This window comes from Trachemys scripta, chromosome 2 (genome assembly GCF_013100865.1).
Source record: "Trachemys scripta elegans isolate TJP31775 chromosome 2, CAS_Tse_1.0, whole genome shotgun sequence".
NCBI lineage: Eukaryota > Metazoa > Chordata > Testudines > Emydidae > Trachemys > Trachemys scripta.
The window spans coordinates 211,345,326-211,359,934 of record NC_048299.1 but is presented as its reverse complement, the minus strand read 5'-3'; the positions used below and the strand labels follow the sequence as shown (position 1 = coordinate 211,359,934).

The following is a 14,609-nucleotide window of genomic DNA, read 5'->3' as shown; positions in this document are numbered from 1 at the left end:
CCCTCTAATTCTGGATTGCCTCATATTGCTTTCCTGCTGTAGCTCCCAGCCTGGGATGCTCACAACCAGCCTACCAGCATGCAGGTCACAACCTGAATGTCTGTGTACTAGACTGTCTGCAGCCTCACTGTGGTTTCCACTAGCCTTTGTTACAGCAAGGTGACCCCAACATACTCCCAGTCCCAAATTTCCCCCAAACCATGTGCCCTGTAATGCCCAGCCCTCTCCTAGACACTTCAGAGAAATGTTAGGGTCTGTTCTTCTAAAGCAGAGGTGGCCAGCCTGAGAGAGAGCCAGAATTTACCAATGTACATTGCCAAAGAGCCACAGTAATACGTTACCAGCCCCCCATCAGCTCCCCCCAGCACCTCCCGCCCACCGGCAGCCTCGCCGATCAGTGCTTCCCTGCACCTCCCGATCAGCTGTATTGTGGCACTCAGGAGGCTCGGAGGGGGAGGAGAGAGGGCATAGCAGGCTCAGGGGAGGGCGCGGGAAGGGGTGGAGTGGGGGCAGAGCCAGGGGTTGAGCAGTGAGCACTCCTCCTCCCCCGGCACATTGGAAAGTTGGCACCTGTAGCTCCAGCCCTGGAGTCGGTGCCTATACAAGGAGCCGCATATTAACTTCTGAAGAGCCACATGTGGCTCCGGAGCCACAGGTTGGCCACCCCGGCCCTAAAGACTCAAAAGCACATCACAGCTTATTAAATTAACTGAGGTGAGTACACCCTTCCCTTTAAGCACATCATTGAATTGGTTTATAGTAAAATTAAGACAAATTTATTAACAATAGGATACAGGTTAAGTGATGCCAGGTAAAAGGAATAAAGTTAGAATGGGTTACAAGAAAATAAATATGAAAATGTGCACCTAAAGGTCTAAAACATAGTGTAGTAAGGTACATTCATTGCCTAAGGAGGTTTTTCACCTATATTTCACCTATATGACTTGCATCTGAAGAAGTGAGGTTCTTACCCACGAAAGCTTATGCTCCCAGTACTTCTGTTAGTCTCAAAGGTGCCACAGGACCCTCTGTTGCTTTCCACCTATATTCAGTTTCCAGAGGCTACTATGAGAGTGCAAAAGGCCAGCTATAGCTCAGTGTCTTCAGCTACCAGTCATCTTGGTCTCATGCACAAGAATCACTCCAAGGGCAAAGTGGTACATCTGAATTCTCCAGGTCTTCCTTCTGAAAGCATGAGACCACTCCCTTGGGTGCATGATGGATCAAGTGCTCAGTTTCCCAACATAGTGGACAGCCTCAGGGAGTGTCTGCAAGGGCCTTCCCCCATGTGCCTTCCAGACCCTCTGATTCTTGCAACCAATACCAATCTGAAGGGTTGGGAAACACATTTGGGACCCAAAACTACACAAGGAATCTGGAGCCCAGGAGAAAGTGACCACCGCATCAGACTCCTGGAGCTCAGACTGGTCAAACTAGCCCTACAAAGGTTCCAGAGCCCCTAGGGGGGAATCACTTTCTGGTTCAGTCAGACAACACTACCATGATCACATATATAAACAACCTAGGAGGCACGAGGAGCCCAGTGCTACACACACAAGTGATGGAAGTAATGAGATGAGCAGAATGCTTTCTCCCTTCCTAAAAGTGATCCATGTGAAAGGAGAGATGAACTAGAAGGCAGTCCGGCTCACTAAACGTAAAGTCAACAACTTGGATTGGTGCCTGAAGTCTTCAACTTGATTTCTCAGATATTTGGTCTCCCTTCAGCCAACTTGTTTGCAAACCTCAGGAATACAAAGCAATCAAAATACTTCACCAGTGAAACAGACCCCAACTCCATGGGACTAGGTACCTTGTCACACAGTGGCCACAAGGTTTGCTATATGCCTTCCCATCCTTCCAACTCTTAGGGAAAATGATCTGAACAATAAAGCTGGAGCCAGCAAAGGTGGTAATGCTTATTCCTGAATGGTTAAAGGGGCCCGTTTTCCAATCTGATAGAGGTGAGACTGGAACCACCGTTACAGCTACTGCTGTGACAAGACATCTTTTTCTAAGATCATTTTCTCCATCCAGACCCAGATCGTCTACAACTAACAATTGGAAGAGGACCATTAACAACACTCGATCTGTCCTCCAAAGTAATCAAGACATTGCTATTATCTAGGAGAGTCTCTGTGTTAAAGGCTTACTCCTGTATCTGGACCAAGTTCAGCATTTGATGCCTGGAGCACAGTGTTAGACTCAAGAGATCCAGGGATTCTGGCTATTTTGGACTTCCTCCAAAAGGGTCTGGGTAAAGTGTCTTCTACCCAGTACCATAGCACACCAGGTATCCTCCATCTGTTGTGTTCTATACTCAGGGTCTTTGGGGTCCTTGGCAGAGAACCCCCTACGTATCCAGACTACTCAGAGAAGTCAAACTGATCAGGCCAGTCTTCCCTTAGCTTTTGAACCATTTGAACCTCTGACTTCAATATCGGCAATCTACCGCTCAATCAAAACCTCTTTTCTGGTCTCCATTATGTCTGCTTGTTGAGTGTCAGATTGCTAGCCCTATGCAAGAACTTTACTGCATGTTCCATGATGACAAAGTAGTAATGAGAACTTTGGAATTATTTCTTGCCAAAGTGAACCCTTTTCCATGCTTCAGAGTAGATTATTAATCACTCATTCTGTCAAGGGCCTGATTTCTGTCACACCTCAGAAATCAGAAGAGCACTGAAGGTTTACATCAAGTGTACAGAATCCATCCGAAGTGGCCAAGGACTGAGTTTCCAAGCTATATATTGCCAGATGGATCAGACTGTGCAGTGTTGAGGCCTACAAGGCATCTGGCATCTCTGTTCAGAAGGAATCAAGGCATGCTACACGAGATCCAGGGCAGCCTCGTAGTCCAAATGGGCAAGGGCTTCCACCTCAGAGATATGGAGAGCGGCTGTCTGGTCTTTGGCTAACACCTTATCAGACACGATATAAAATGGACTTTCTTTTGCCTGCAGAAGCTGCCTTCTGCATGAAAGTGCAGCAGGTGATGGCCCAATAATAATGCCCTTTGAGCAATTTTCAATAAGGGGGATTCCCTTCCTATCTCATTCTGTTTTTCTTTTTCCTCCCTACTTCTGCTCACTGCTCCCCAGACGTAACAGAATTGTGGGAGAAGCTGGGCTGCAGAATGGAAAATTTCTTATATAGTAATTTTGTTTCTGCCAGCAGCGTCTCCCACAGTTCTACCCACCCTGGATGGCTTCACTATTGAGGGTAAGCTTTTAATTTAGATCATTAGCACATAGGCTGTTTGCCTGTTATAAATAGTTATCGAGTTGGCATTGAGGTTATTGTTACTAATTGCTTGCCATTAATTTTATGCAGCTTAGAAATGACTTATCTGGCAGCAAGTGGGAGAAGGGGGCATGTCCAGCATGAGAAGTGTTGTAATTTTAAACCATCTCCAGAAACTGCAGAGTGGAGGGCAGCTACCCAGACATAATATAATTTTGAGAGACTCAGCTAGCAGAAAAGAAATTATTGGGTCAGGAATTTTCCATTCTTTGTTAACTGGGCCAAACTATTGGCATTTATTCATTGATGAGCACTTCCCTTCTCTTTGATAACAGGTACAGTTCAACAATGTTGTGATGTCATTGATCATCTAAAGCGCATAATTAAGCACAAAGCATCTTCCCTAAATAAGGCAGAAAAACGGCGGATACCACGGTCAGTTGTTTGAGATTTTGCCTTTCCAAATACATCATCTGAGTTTGTAACATATGGCTTTTGTAAAAATGTAGGGTGATGGGTGTGGACTTAAACATGACTCCCATTAATGTGTAACTGCATCCCCACATGTGCTGAAAACGTTCTTCTGAAATGCCCCTTGAACTGACTAGAATAAGAGCACATGATGCTACATGGTGGATCAGAGTTTGAGACTCAAGGGCTATCTTTGATTCCTGAAACAGCTCACTCACCTCCATGGGGAGGTGGGGAAGAGACTGGTATAGGTTTCCCCACTGTAAACTCTGACCATCTTAGGGACCGTGTTGGGTAGCCTCTAGAGGGAGCTGCATCGAACCCTTTTTATGCAAAAATATTATGCATCTGATGGGAAAGAGCAGGAAAAAATTAGACTGGATCCTCCGGGCTATTAAATAGTCTTGGATTTCCCTCTTCCAGAGGAGGAGGAGGAGGGAGGAGAAGATATTTGAGGTTTAATCTCAGTTTTGTTTGTCTGGAGTTGAAGGGGGGAGGAAAGAGATGGTTGAGTCTTGACATTTTCTTTTATTTTTCAGTCTCCACCACTAATCAAATTGGAGCTCAGATCAGGGAAATAAGTCCAGACTACACCTGTATAAGACCTTGTATTTGTAGTGTGAATGATTTAACCCATCCGATCCCTCACCCCTGCCCATAATTCTTTTAATGAGATAATGGAAAGAACATCCAAAATTCTTCATTGGATATTTAGATTTGCAAATAGAGCAGTATGGCTTCATTAACATGATGGCTGTTGTGGCTTTTCCTTGAAACAAAGAAAAGCCTTTGGGCAAATATCAGTAAGGTTTGTTGATTTGTATTCATTATTTTTGTACAGAGGATTTCCAAATGCTAAGTCAGTGTGTCTGTTGGACCTTGTCATGTGGCTGTTGGTACAATGTGGGCGACCCCAGACAGAATGTCGGCATAAATCCATGGAGCTCTTCTATGAGTTTGTTCCTTTATTACCAGGTACTGTGGGTCATCACATATACCTCTAGTCTCCTGCTTCACATAACTGTTCATTTCTGCTCTCATTTTCTGTGCACCGTCAGTTTTCATTTATTGAATGAAACGTGTTTGGAAATAGGCCCCTTTTAGTATTAAATAAGTACTGAGTAGCTGCAAGTTTTTCATTCAGTATAAAAACTGCATTTTTTACCTTGTAAGCTTCCTCCAGCCAGTGTGCCTCAACTCTGACTTGGAGAGACCACCTTTAGGTACTGGACAACTATTGTAGCCAGCTGTGAGGGGATCCTCAGCTGATGCAGAGCCAGAGGAGTGGTGCCTAAGCCGCAGTCTTCCTTGCAGTTGACATATGCAGTGTGGCCAAGGGAATCTTTGACTTCTATATTGGCTGTCTCCTCTTCCAGAAAATAAGAGCAACTAATGGAATAGGTTTTTGAGTGTTGATTCGTGTCCATAATACCTTGCTGAATGCAGCTGTGTATTTACCTGAAGAACATTGATTTCTGTATGCTTCTTTATCAGGAAACCAGTCCCCATCTTTGTGGCTAGGTGATCTTCTAAAAAAACAAGGAATCTCTTTCCTCATCAACAAATTTGAAGGGGGAGGTAATGATGGTGACAATCTCTCTGGAATCCTTTCTCAGCCAACACTGTGTGACATGCAGGAACCCTTTAGTTTGCGCGCTGTTGTGCAGTGGATGGATATGTTTTTAGCAGCTCTGGACTGCTACAATACATTCATCGAGCAGGGAATGATCAAACCAAACGAAATACTAGGTAGGTAAATCCTGGCTGCAGCTGGTTCAGTATTATCCATTATATAAACTCACTATGAGGGGTTCCTAGCTTCGGCTTATAACACTTGTTTCAAGAATAGATTTGATTTACAGGTTCACAATCAGTTTCAGCAACAATTGCCTTGCCTCATGGATTTTTTTGTAACAGTGGTCTAGTATAATACCTTATTTACTTTGTGTTATCGAAATGTTTCATTGCAAAATGTTTCATTATAAAAACACTAATTTAAATTTCTTTCCCTCATGGATTTCTTTTCCCCTCACTTTGTTTAACTGTGTCCCACCTTAAAAGGCCCTGCAGTGCAGCAACCATACCTCCAGTGAGAAGGTCTGGTCATGATTCCTTCTAAAGCCCATCACCGCTCTCCTTCACTTACTGTACTTAAAGAAGTTTACCAATTAGCAATGTGGGGTGCTTCCTTCCCTCTCCACTGCTAGCCCAGTCATTTGAGTTTGTTGCTTTTCTCATGCTTCAATCCCACCCAACCTAGGGAGCTCAGTACTTGTATTCTGATGACATGAATACCAACATCTTGTGTAGCCATTAGGCCATTGGGTCTGCATCCGATAAAAGTTTTTAAATTATTCAGACATTTCTAAACAGCATGTTTCCATAGTAGTAAAATGCAATGATGGAATTAGATACACACAGACCAGTATTTTACAAATGGGTGTCAGGGCAAGATACCTAGCTTCATTAAAGCTGTACAATAAGATTTTTACTAAATGCAGTTATTAGAGGGCCAGATTTTCAAAGATGTGGATTTAGATTTACATCCATATAATTACATATGCCTGACTTGTTTGCAGGTACCTAATGCACACATCCATTAAGAATGCATAGTTCTCTGAAAAGCTATCCCTCATGTCCAAAACTTAATACTAACAATGTAATTGAAATATGGTTTCAAGAAGAAGAAAAAAGCTCGTTCTTTCACTGGTAGGGGAAAGATTTTGACTTTTTTTCCCCCCATATTTTCATTATGTCATTGCATTATGTCAGTCTTTCTCTTTATGCTGAGCATAAAATGTATTTTTAGATTTGTGGGGTCACTATATATTTAAATTTGGTGTAATTCCTTCTAGGTACAAAGATGAGGTCTTCATTCCTGAGAGCTGTGGAGTTCTTTCTTAAAACTATTGTCTTGCATGATATATCTGCAGCAGAGCGATGCTTTGACACTGGGTCAAAAGGCAATATGTTCAGCCCACAAGAAAGAGAAGAGTATAATTACAGCAAATGCACAATCATAGTCCGAATCATGGCATTTGTCAGCATGATCCTGGAGACCTGCCAACAGGATTTCTGGAAGGTAGGTTTTGAAGCTATTGGTCTGTAGAAGGTGATGTCTGCAGTTGTTGCAACTGTTATTTAAAGTTGTTGTTTAAGCATTGTTGATTTGAGGGAGAGTGGGGGACTCATGACTAGCTATGAGGGGTGGATCATCCTTTGCAATACCTTGGGCCATTAATCATAGATGATTATTAAGCCCCAGGAAGTGTCCTGCTCTTCGGACATTACTGCTTCAGTAAGCTGAAGGAAACCCTCACTTCATGGATTATTTTGCAATAAGTGATGCAGTTCTAATTAAGAGAAATTAACACCATGTATATTTGCCAGTCAGGTTGCTTGAATCACCATCAGCATGACACCCGTGATGATGGTATTCCACATAGGATGTCTTATGTTCTTGAATTTAGGAATTTTTCTAAGTGATCATAGTACAGATAGTGTGAGAGAGACAATGGCTGTAGAAATAACTGTGCTCTGCGTTTTTCCTGTTAAATTCCTTTTTGAAGAATGAACATGCAAGTCTGTCTCTGTCTCTCTGTATTTAACGTAATATAAATTGAAGTTTTAATATCTACAGTTTCTTGAGAGTTTAAAAAAGGGCACTAAGTCAATTTCTGGGACTACGGGTGCATAACTGGCAGTTGCATAATTTGTTTAGATGCATAACTAGCAGTCTTCATGTGTGTAGAAGTCTGTAGTATTGGCACGTTATTTGAACACTAAAATGAACACACATGATGTGCACCTGCATCTTTAAAAATGGCCATTTAATTTCTATAAATCAGAGTAATTACAATATATTGAAAATGAGCCATTTTAGAGAGAAAGAGATTAAGATTAACAATTGAATAGCCATATTTTGCTTATTTCAGGCACAGAAAAAATCATGGAAAGCTGAATAGGTCAACAAATACGATTAAGAATAAAATGTCTCCACCTTCATTTTAATCTTTTATTCTTTCTAGTTACTTGAGAAGGAATTGCTTAATGCAAATCTGATAGAACTTCTTGTGAGAATAGTGTGTGATCCAGCAAACATAGGCTTTAATACAGCCGATGTACAAGTCATGAAAAATCTCCCAGATGTTTCTGTGAGGCTCATAAAAGCTTTGATGAAATCTCCCTATAAAGAATCCTTGGAGCTAAGCATAAAGGAAAGAATAACATCACAAAGGTAAGAGCTCTCTGATAGCCATAAATGTCTAATTTAAAATCCGAACAAATGCAGTACATAGTGAGAGATGCAAAGTGAATGAAGCTTCCATTGCACAGTTGTAGGATGTCTTTTTTTCATGTTATATTGATACACCCACAGGTAATCAATGTTTTTGTTTATTTTTCCTTTCCCTTGTCAGCATTGAGGAGCTTTGCTCTGTTGAGCTGTATAATCCAGATGCTCGTTTTGATCACGTTAGACTAAGCTCCATCTTGTCTGCATGCAGGCAGCTCCACAAGGCTGGCCTGCTTCATTCCACACTTCAATCACAGGTAAACATTGATTCATAGAATAACAGTTAAGATTTTTCATATAAGAGCTTTTCTAATGTGAAAGGCCATGAAGTCATGGGGAGTTGCTTGTGCAATAACCAATGGCAGAATAGGCTATAGCTAATTCTCAGTTTCCCAGTGAAGTAGATCAATAAATAATATCCTTTTATAGATGAGAATACTCTGGCAGAGAAATTAAGTAACTTGTCCAAGGTAACACTAGGGAGTTGGTGTTGAAACTGGGATCTGATTTGCTGGTGCTCAGACTATACCTCCCCTAAATAAATGCTTTACATTGCACTCAATAAATACCAAACACTGGGGCACGAAAACAATAGAAGAGAATGGTGGAAAAATCCCTTTATCTATGGCTCTGTACAATTGGGTGGTAAATTTGATAGTTTAGCTAAAAATCTGGCCACATGTGTACACCTTAATGTTCAAAATGGAGGTTATTTCAAGAAAATATCTTATTCAGTTTCTGGAATAGAAGGAGGGCCTAAATCCTTACATGCTGAAGTCACTAAGGAATGCTCCATTGGCTGAACAGATGCAGCACAAGGGGCCTTGTTTAGCCTTTTGAGTCACAGGAAAGTAGGATAGAGAAAAGTTGTAAACTTAGACCTTTATGGAACCTTCGAGGTATTTGTTGGGCTCCCTGTTACCAAGGTTCTGGAATTCATGTCATAGCCAGTCTCTACATCACTGTAGGTAAAGAAAGAGAGAAGCAAGATAAGTAGCAGCCATTCAGGATTGACAAAGACTCTGCTATTTGGTGAAGGATGCCACATTTATAATGTAACAATGTAAATGTTAAATTTTATGGAATTTTTGCCATTAACTTCTCCGAGGCCAGGATTTTCCCTATATGTTCAGATAAAAACCTGCAATAGTAGGACAGCATGTTGACTGGTGGCAGTGGTGCCCATGGATTATATGGTGCCCCCTTCAGGGCATCTATATTCTCATAAGATTTTCTGAATGTCCATACTAGTATTGCTCATCAGCTGTTCGTCATCTTAACCAGGAAGAGGTTCAGAAACCCTTAAAGACTTGAGTCCAAATTTTGGCTTAGTGAGTAATGATCCCCCAAATGGGCATCAGCTTATTCTGAAACCAAATGTTTATTCAAGTGTGGTTCACAGGAGCATGAATAGTCTGCATGACCGTCTGTGTGCAGGGACCATTGTCAGGTCAACAAGCTTGAAAAAACAGAGATCCTGCCCCATAACCCCAGTGGTGCGCCTGTGAAAGAACAGTTTTATGGTGGTTTAATTTATTTATTTTTGGCAGCTAGGCAGAGCAATTTAATGTTTAAATTGTATTTTTCTCCTGCATTCATGAAGACTTACAGTAGAAGGCTCCCCCCTCCCCCCTTCTCTACATCCTCTAGGGTTCGGGGCTCCATTTCACAGTTGGCTCTAAGCTTCTTTCAGTTGTTTATAAAAGCATTGCACCAGGAGATGAGAGGAAATCTCTTCCATCATTGGACATCAGCAGCAAGCGACTGGCTGATGGACTCCTGCAGCTGGCCTTTGCTTTTGGTGGCCAGGTAGGAGGATCACCTCTTCAGATTTAAAGTCTCCAAGTCCATTTCTGTAGTACTGGGTTCTGGCATGTTTCCTGTTCTGATAGTTAATCTTATCTGTGCTGTCTTCAGGAATGTTGTAGAAGAACTGGTCCATTTTTCTGTAACATGTATTTTTGGGACAGAAAATTATGTATGTGTACAGCGTGCTGAATTTATAAAGTTCCCTCAACACTTCGAATCCAGAAGCCAGAGTTTGGCCATTGTTGAGTGCCAGTGGCAAAGGCAAATCTGGATTCTTTAGTAGGGGGAAATATCCTGATACTGTTCTGGGGGTTTTGCTTTTTCCTTAAGTTTTAACATTTGTTTTCGTGTTATAAATATACGTACAACTATTTGAGAAGGTAGCTTTAAAAGAGGTTCTCTTGATTTTGTAGAAGACTAGTGATACTTAGTGACTTCAGTACCTCTGGACTGACCTCTCTTCTTGTGCCAATTCCCACAGTGTGAGGAGCTGGTAAGTCTCCTGTTGAACACAATGATGCTGTCTGTGCCACTATCAGGAACATCACAGAGTAGTCTGATCAGCTTCTCCCACGGAGAGTATTTCTACAGTTTATTCTCAGAAACCATTAATCAAGAACTGCTGAAAGATCTGGATGTGGCCATACTTCAACTTATGAAATCATCTGTGGACAGCCCCAAAATGGTATTGGACCTTTTCTTCAAAAGGACACAGTCAGTTGAAAATGTCATACCCTCTCTAGTTACAAGAAATACCTTAGATGACTATAAATGAAAGATTAAGGGTTGGGAGGGGAGTGTTCAATTTTCTTTTTTCAGTGTTTCACTTTGTTGTGGGGTGTGTGTGTGTGTGTGTGTTGATACTGCCTACTTCATGCACCATAGCAAGATGGCATAATTCCCATGCACTGCACTCTCACATACATGCTCTTCCCCAGGCCCCGTTAAAGGATGTCTGCCAATTAAAGAGAGTTTACTGGTAACACAGCAGCAGAACTGATGTTTCTAAGATTGGGCTCAAGATCCCTGGTAAGGGCTAGGGACAGCAGAAGCCCATGGGAGGTGGGGATCTGTCTTCTTGGCCCAGATAGTGGTCCAGGGAATGTAGTGACTGAAACCTGAGGAGCTGTGGCCTCTGTCTGGGATCAAGGGGACAGATGATTCTTCTTTTTTGGGACTCCTCTACAGGTCCCTGGGAAGAATTTAGAAATTGGAAGGCCTTATTTCAACATTGCTGCTAAAGAGTCCAGCAGAGAGGTGTCAGAGCAGAGGGCTCAAGCATGTTTGCCAGTGTTGCTTTTGAGCCCACACACTCTCTTGCAGAAAAATTCAGCAAGGAAGAAGACACCCCACTTAAAAATTAATCAAAGGAATTTTAAAAAATAGTTTGGATATGCCATTTAAAGGGTGTCTTATCTCAGACAGTTTTTAAAATAATCAATCTGGTGGCATCACTTTAAATAGTTTCCAGTCATTAAAGCTGGTGTAAGCAGCAAAGAAGTGATTTTTTTTCTAAAAGGCTGGCACTTGCATATTGATGCTTCTCCAATTTGCTGTGTGCGCAGAGCCATAATTGCTGTTAATCTGAAAACTGGATCTCTCGTATCTAGTAGATTCCTAAATATTAATATTCACACAGTTGTAGCTGATAGCGGATGTTCTCTATAACACCTGCTTTTTAAATTCTCCACTTCTTTTATTTTTGAAAACTTCTTGTGGCTGGTTCATGCGCTAGAGGTCAGGCAGGCATGGTCAATTATTTTCCAAAACCAGATTCCTGCCTTCTCCTTTGTTAGAACTTGGAGATTTCTTTTTCAGATTAGTGAGATTTTTCTTTTACAGTCTTATGTCCTCGCTTTTGAGGATTTGGGAAGAAAAATACCCATAGTTTAACTGTAATATTCTAAATCTGGTGGAATCCAAATATGATGATTATGTAGTCAAAAGTGCAAGTAATCCTTGCAGAGTAGGATGCAAAGTTCAGGTATAGTACTTAGTGATTTTGTTTTATATTCTGATCACCTCCTTTAGAAGAATTCTCTGTTTATGAAAACTGTGATCCCATCCTGTTACACACTCTGTTTTGGATTGCAAAGTTGAGGAAAGAGCAAAAAATGCTTGACTGTTACCATGTATGATACACCTTTATTCTTGGCTTCTCTGTGTACTTGCCAACAGAGATGTGTTTTTGATTTTATTTTTAAATATTACTTCATTTGTATCTTAGGTCCATTCTAGATACTATTTTAAAATAAGAATTGGAGTTTATTAGGTTACTGTATCTGTCTCACTCAAATATACTCCCTTTTCCCATGTTCACACAAACTTTAATAAGCATGGGACAGAACTGCTGCACCATACATTAGAATAAAACAGGAATGAATATGAGAGCAATTTGATTGTTAATGCTAGTATGTCCTTGTGGAAAATTAAAGTTAGCACTACTACTTAATGCATGAAACTAATCCTCACTTGATCAAAATCACCTAGAGAATTTGGACCCAGTTCCCATTAAAAATAGTGGAAATTGGCTGGCCAAGTCTCCCAAACTAGTGATGCTTATTGTATGTAATCATCCATCCCAATGACCAGATATCATGATTACATTGAATTAAATGTTGTTACCATATGGAATACATGGAATTTTTATTTTTTCTTCATTTCAGGTGGGTACCATCCTGAATGGAATGTTAGATCAAAGCTTTAGAGAGCGTGCTGTACGCAAGCAGCAAGGAATAAAGTTGGTGACGGCAGTACTGAGAAACTGGATGAGACTTGACAGCTGGTGGGCCAAAGATTCTGCTCCAGAGAGCAAAATGGCTGTTTTGACACTGTTGGCTAAAGTTCTGCAGGTATTTATTGTGTTTGGTAAAGTTAAAGCCACTTTAACAGCAATCTGTAAGAGCACTCCGCATCTTGGAAGAGTGGCAGTGTTAGTTTTTGAAGGTTTGTTTGTTTGTTTGTCTGTTTGTTTATTTATGTATTTATTTTTACTTTTATTGCTAGTTGCAGAATTTCAGTGTTTTCTGAATAATCAATACTAAGTATTAAAAAACCAAACAGGTTTTGGCAGGCAGAACTCTTGATTTCATTTTCCCATTTTTACTCCTGTGTCTGATGTTTTAGCTCTTCTTCTCCTTCATAACAAGAGTTGCTAATGGAAGGAATAATCTTTGGGGAGCAAGCAGCCCCTGATGAGGTACTGCCTGTCTCATTGGCAGATAGACAATTCTTTTTTGGAGTGGTTGTCCCCAGACCAAGCCATTTCAGAAAACTATTCTGTCTGGAAGAACATCAACTTCTTTGCCTCTCCATTCCCTCACCTATTTGAGACACTTTTCCTCAGCTCACATCTTGAAGACAGAGCTTTTTTGACAACTTGTAAACCCATGCAAAATATCTAGGAAAAGAATCAGGATGATCTCCCCTATTCATCTTTTTTTTTTTTTCCCATTTTCATTCTGTGACTTGAGTTTTATTACTGGAAGGTGTGTTTGAAAATATACAAAGTGGATTATCCTAATGGCTTAGCTGGTAATAGTGCAATGATCATAGGAGACCTAGTTTTGGGAAAGGGCTTAATATTGTTTTTCATTGGCCAGAAAAGCTCACAACACGTGATTCCCAACATTGTGATGGGTGGGAACTTTTGGATCCATGCTAAGAACACATGTAAAACCCAAACCCTCATCATATGCACATCTGCTGTCTGCTGAAATTAATATCAGAAATGAATTATTCTTATGAAACTCTGAACAAAGATCATAGAAACTGTGTTTAACACAGAGATTCTTTTTATATATTAAATATTTTTGTTTTAATTATTTTTTTCCTCTCCAGATTGACTCCTCAGTGTCTTTTAATACAAATCATGAGGCTTTCTCTGCTGTTTTTAATACATATACCAGCCTACTTATTGATCGGAATTTAGGTCTAAATCTAAAGGTAAGTTGTATTTTGTTTTGTTTTCCCCCAAGTTTGAATGCAAACACTACTCAGGGATTAAAAAACAGTTTTAATTGGGTTATGTCACTAAGGGTACCTTTCTCTTCTCTTGCTTTTCATGATAACGTAACAAATTTCCTTTTCTTCCTTGCCCTCCCATAGCTCAGCAAGCTAAAAATCACAAATTAATGTCAATTTTTAGATGGTACATTTTTCTCAATCTTCCTTGTTTTTCCTTCTCTTTTATCATGTAGTTTTAGGAAAAGTCAATAATGTGGAGATATTGATGTAGTTATAAACTCACTTAAAATATAAGAGGAATATAGCTTGATTAGGGATGTCATTTCCCTTTTGAACACACTCTGTAGGGCTGGAACCTGGGACCTTTCTATATAGAAGCATTAGTTTCCTACTGCTTGAGCTAAATACCAAACTCAAACTTCTATATGTAGTCAAGGCACTAGAGCAGGGACAAAGAACCTCACTGTGTTAGCATGGGGTACAAAAGATGTTGGACTGAGAGCCCTGGCATCTTAAGTTCCCTGCCTACAGAAGTAGTGCAGTATGGTTACTGCCAATGTTCCCTCTAATTTTTTACATCCATGTGCAGAATGAATTTTGTTATGTGCACCAATATGGAGGTGATGTGTGGTGGGAGTGGGGCCGAGGGGTTTGGAGTGTGTGGGGGGGCTCAGGGCTGGGGCAGAGGGTTGGAGTGTGGGGGTGAGGCATCTGGGCTGGGGCCGGGGATGAGGAGTTTGGGGTGTGAGAGGGGGCCCAGGGCTAGGGCAGAGGGTTGAGGTTTGAGGGTGAGAGCTCTGCCTGGGGGTGAGGGTTCTGGGGTGGG

The 14,609-nt window shown here is 41.1% G+C and overlaps 1 protein-coding gene across 1 annotated transcript in view; it reads left to right on the top strand.

Annotated features, from left to right (window-relative positions):
- PRKDC (protein kinase, DNA-activated, catalytic subunit) overlaps positions 1-14,609 on the top strand; it is a 150,000-nt gene that overhangs the window by 46,615 nt on the left and 88,776 nt on the right. Inside the window, exons 29-38 of the mRNA XM_034762890.1 lie at positions 3,579-3,678; positions 4,556-4,689; positions 5,209-5,463; positions 6,570-6,796; positions 7,743-7,951; positions 8,133-8,265; positions 9,659-9,817; positions 10,299-10,502; positions 12,484-12,669; positions 13,658-13,762. Of these exons, the coding sequence (XP_034618781.1) occupies positions 3,579-3,678; positions 4,556-4,689; positions 5,209-5,463; positions 6,570-6,796; positions 7,743-7,951; positions 8,133-8,265; positions 9,659-9,817; positions 10,299-10,502; positions 12,484-12,669; positions 13,658-13,762 (1,712 nt within the window). The remainder of the gene's footprint in view (positions 1-3,578; positions 3,679-4,555; positions 4,690-5,208; positions 5,464-6,569; positions 6,797-7,742; positions 7,952-8,132; positions 8,266-9,658; positions 9,818-10,298; positions 10,503-12,483; positions 12,670-13,657; positions 13,763-14,609) is intronic.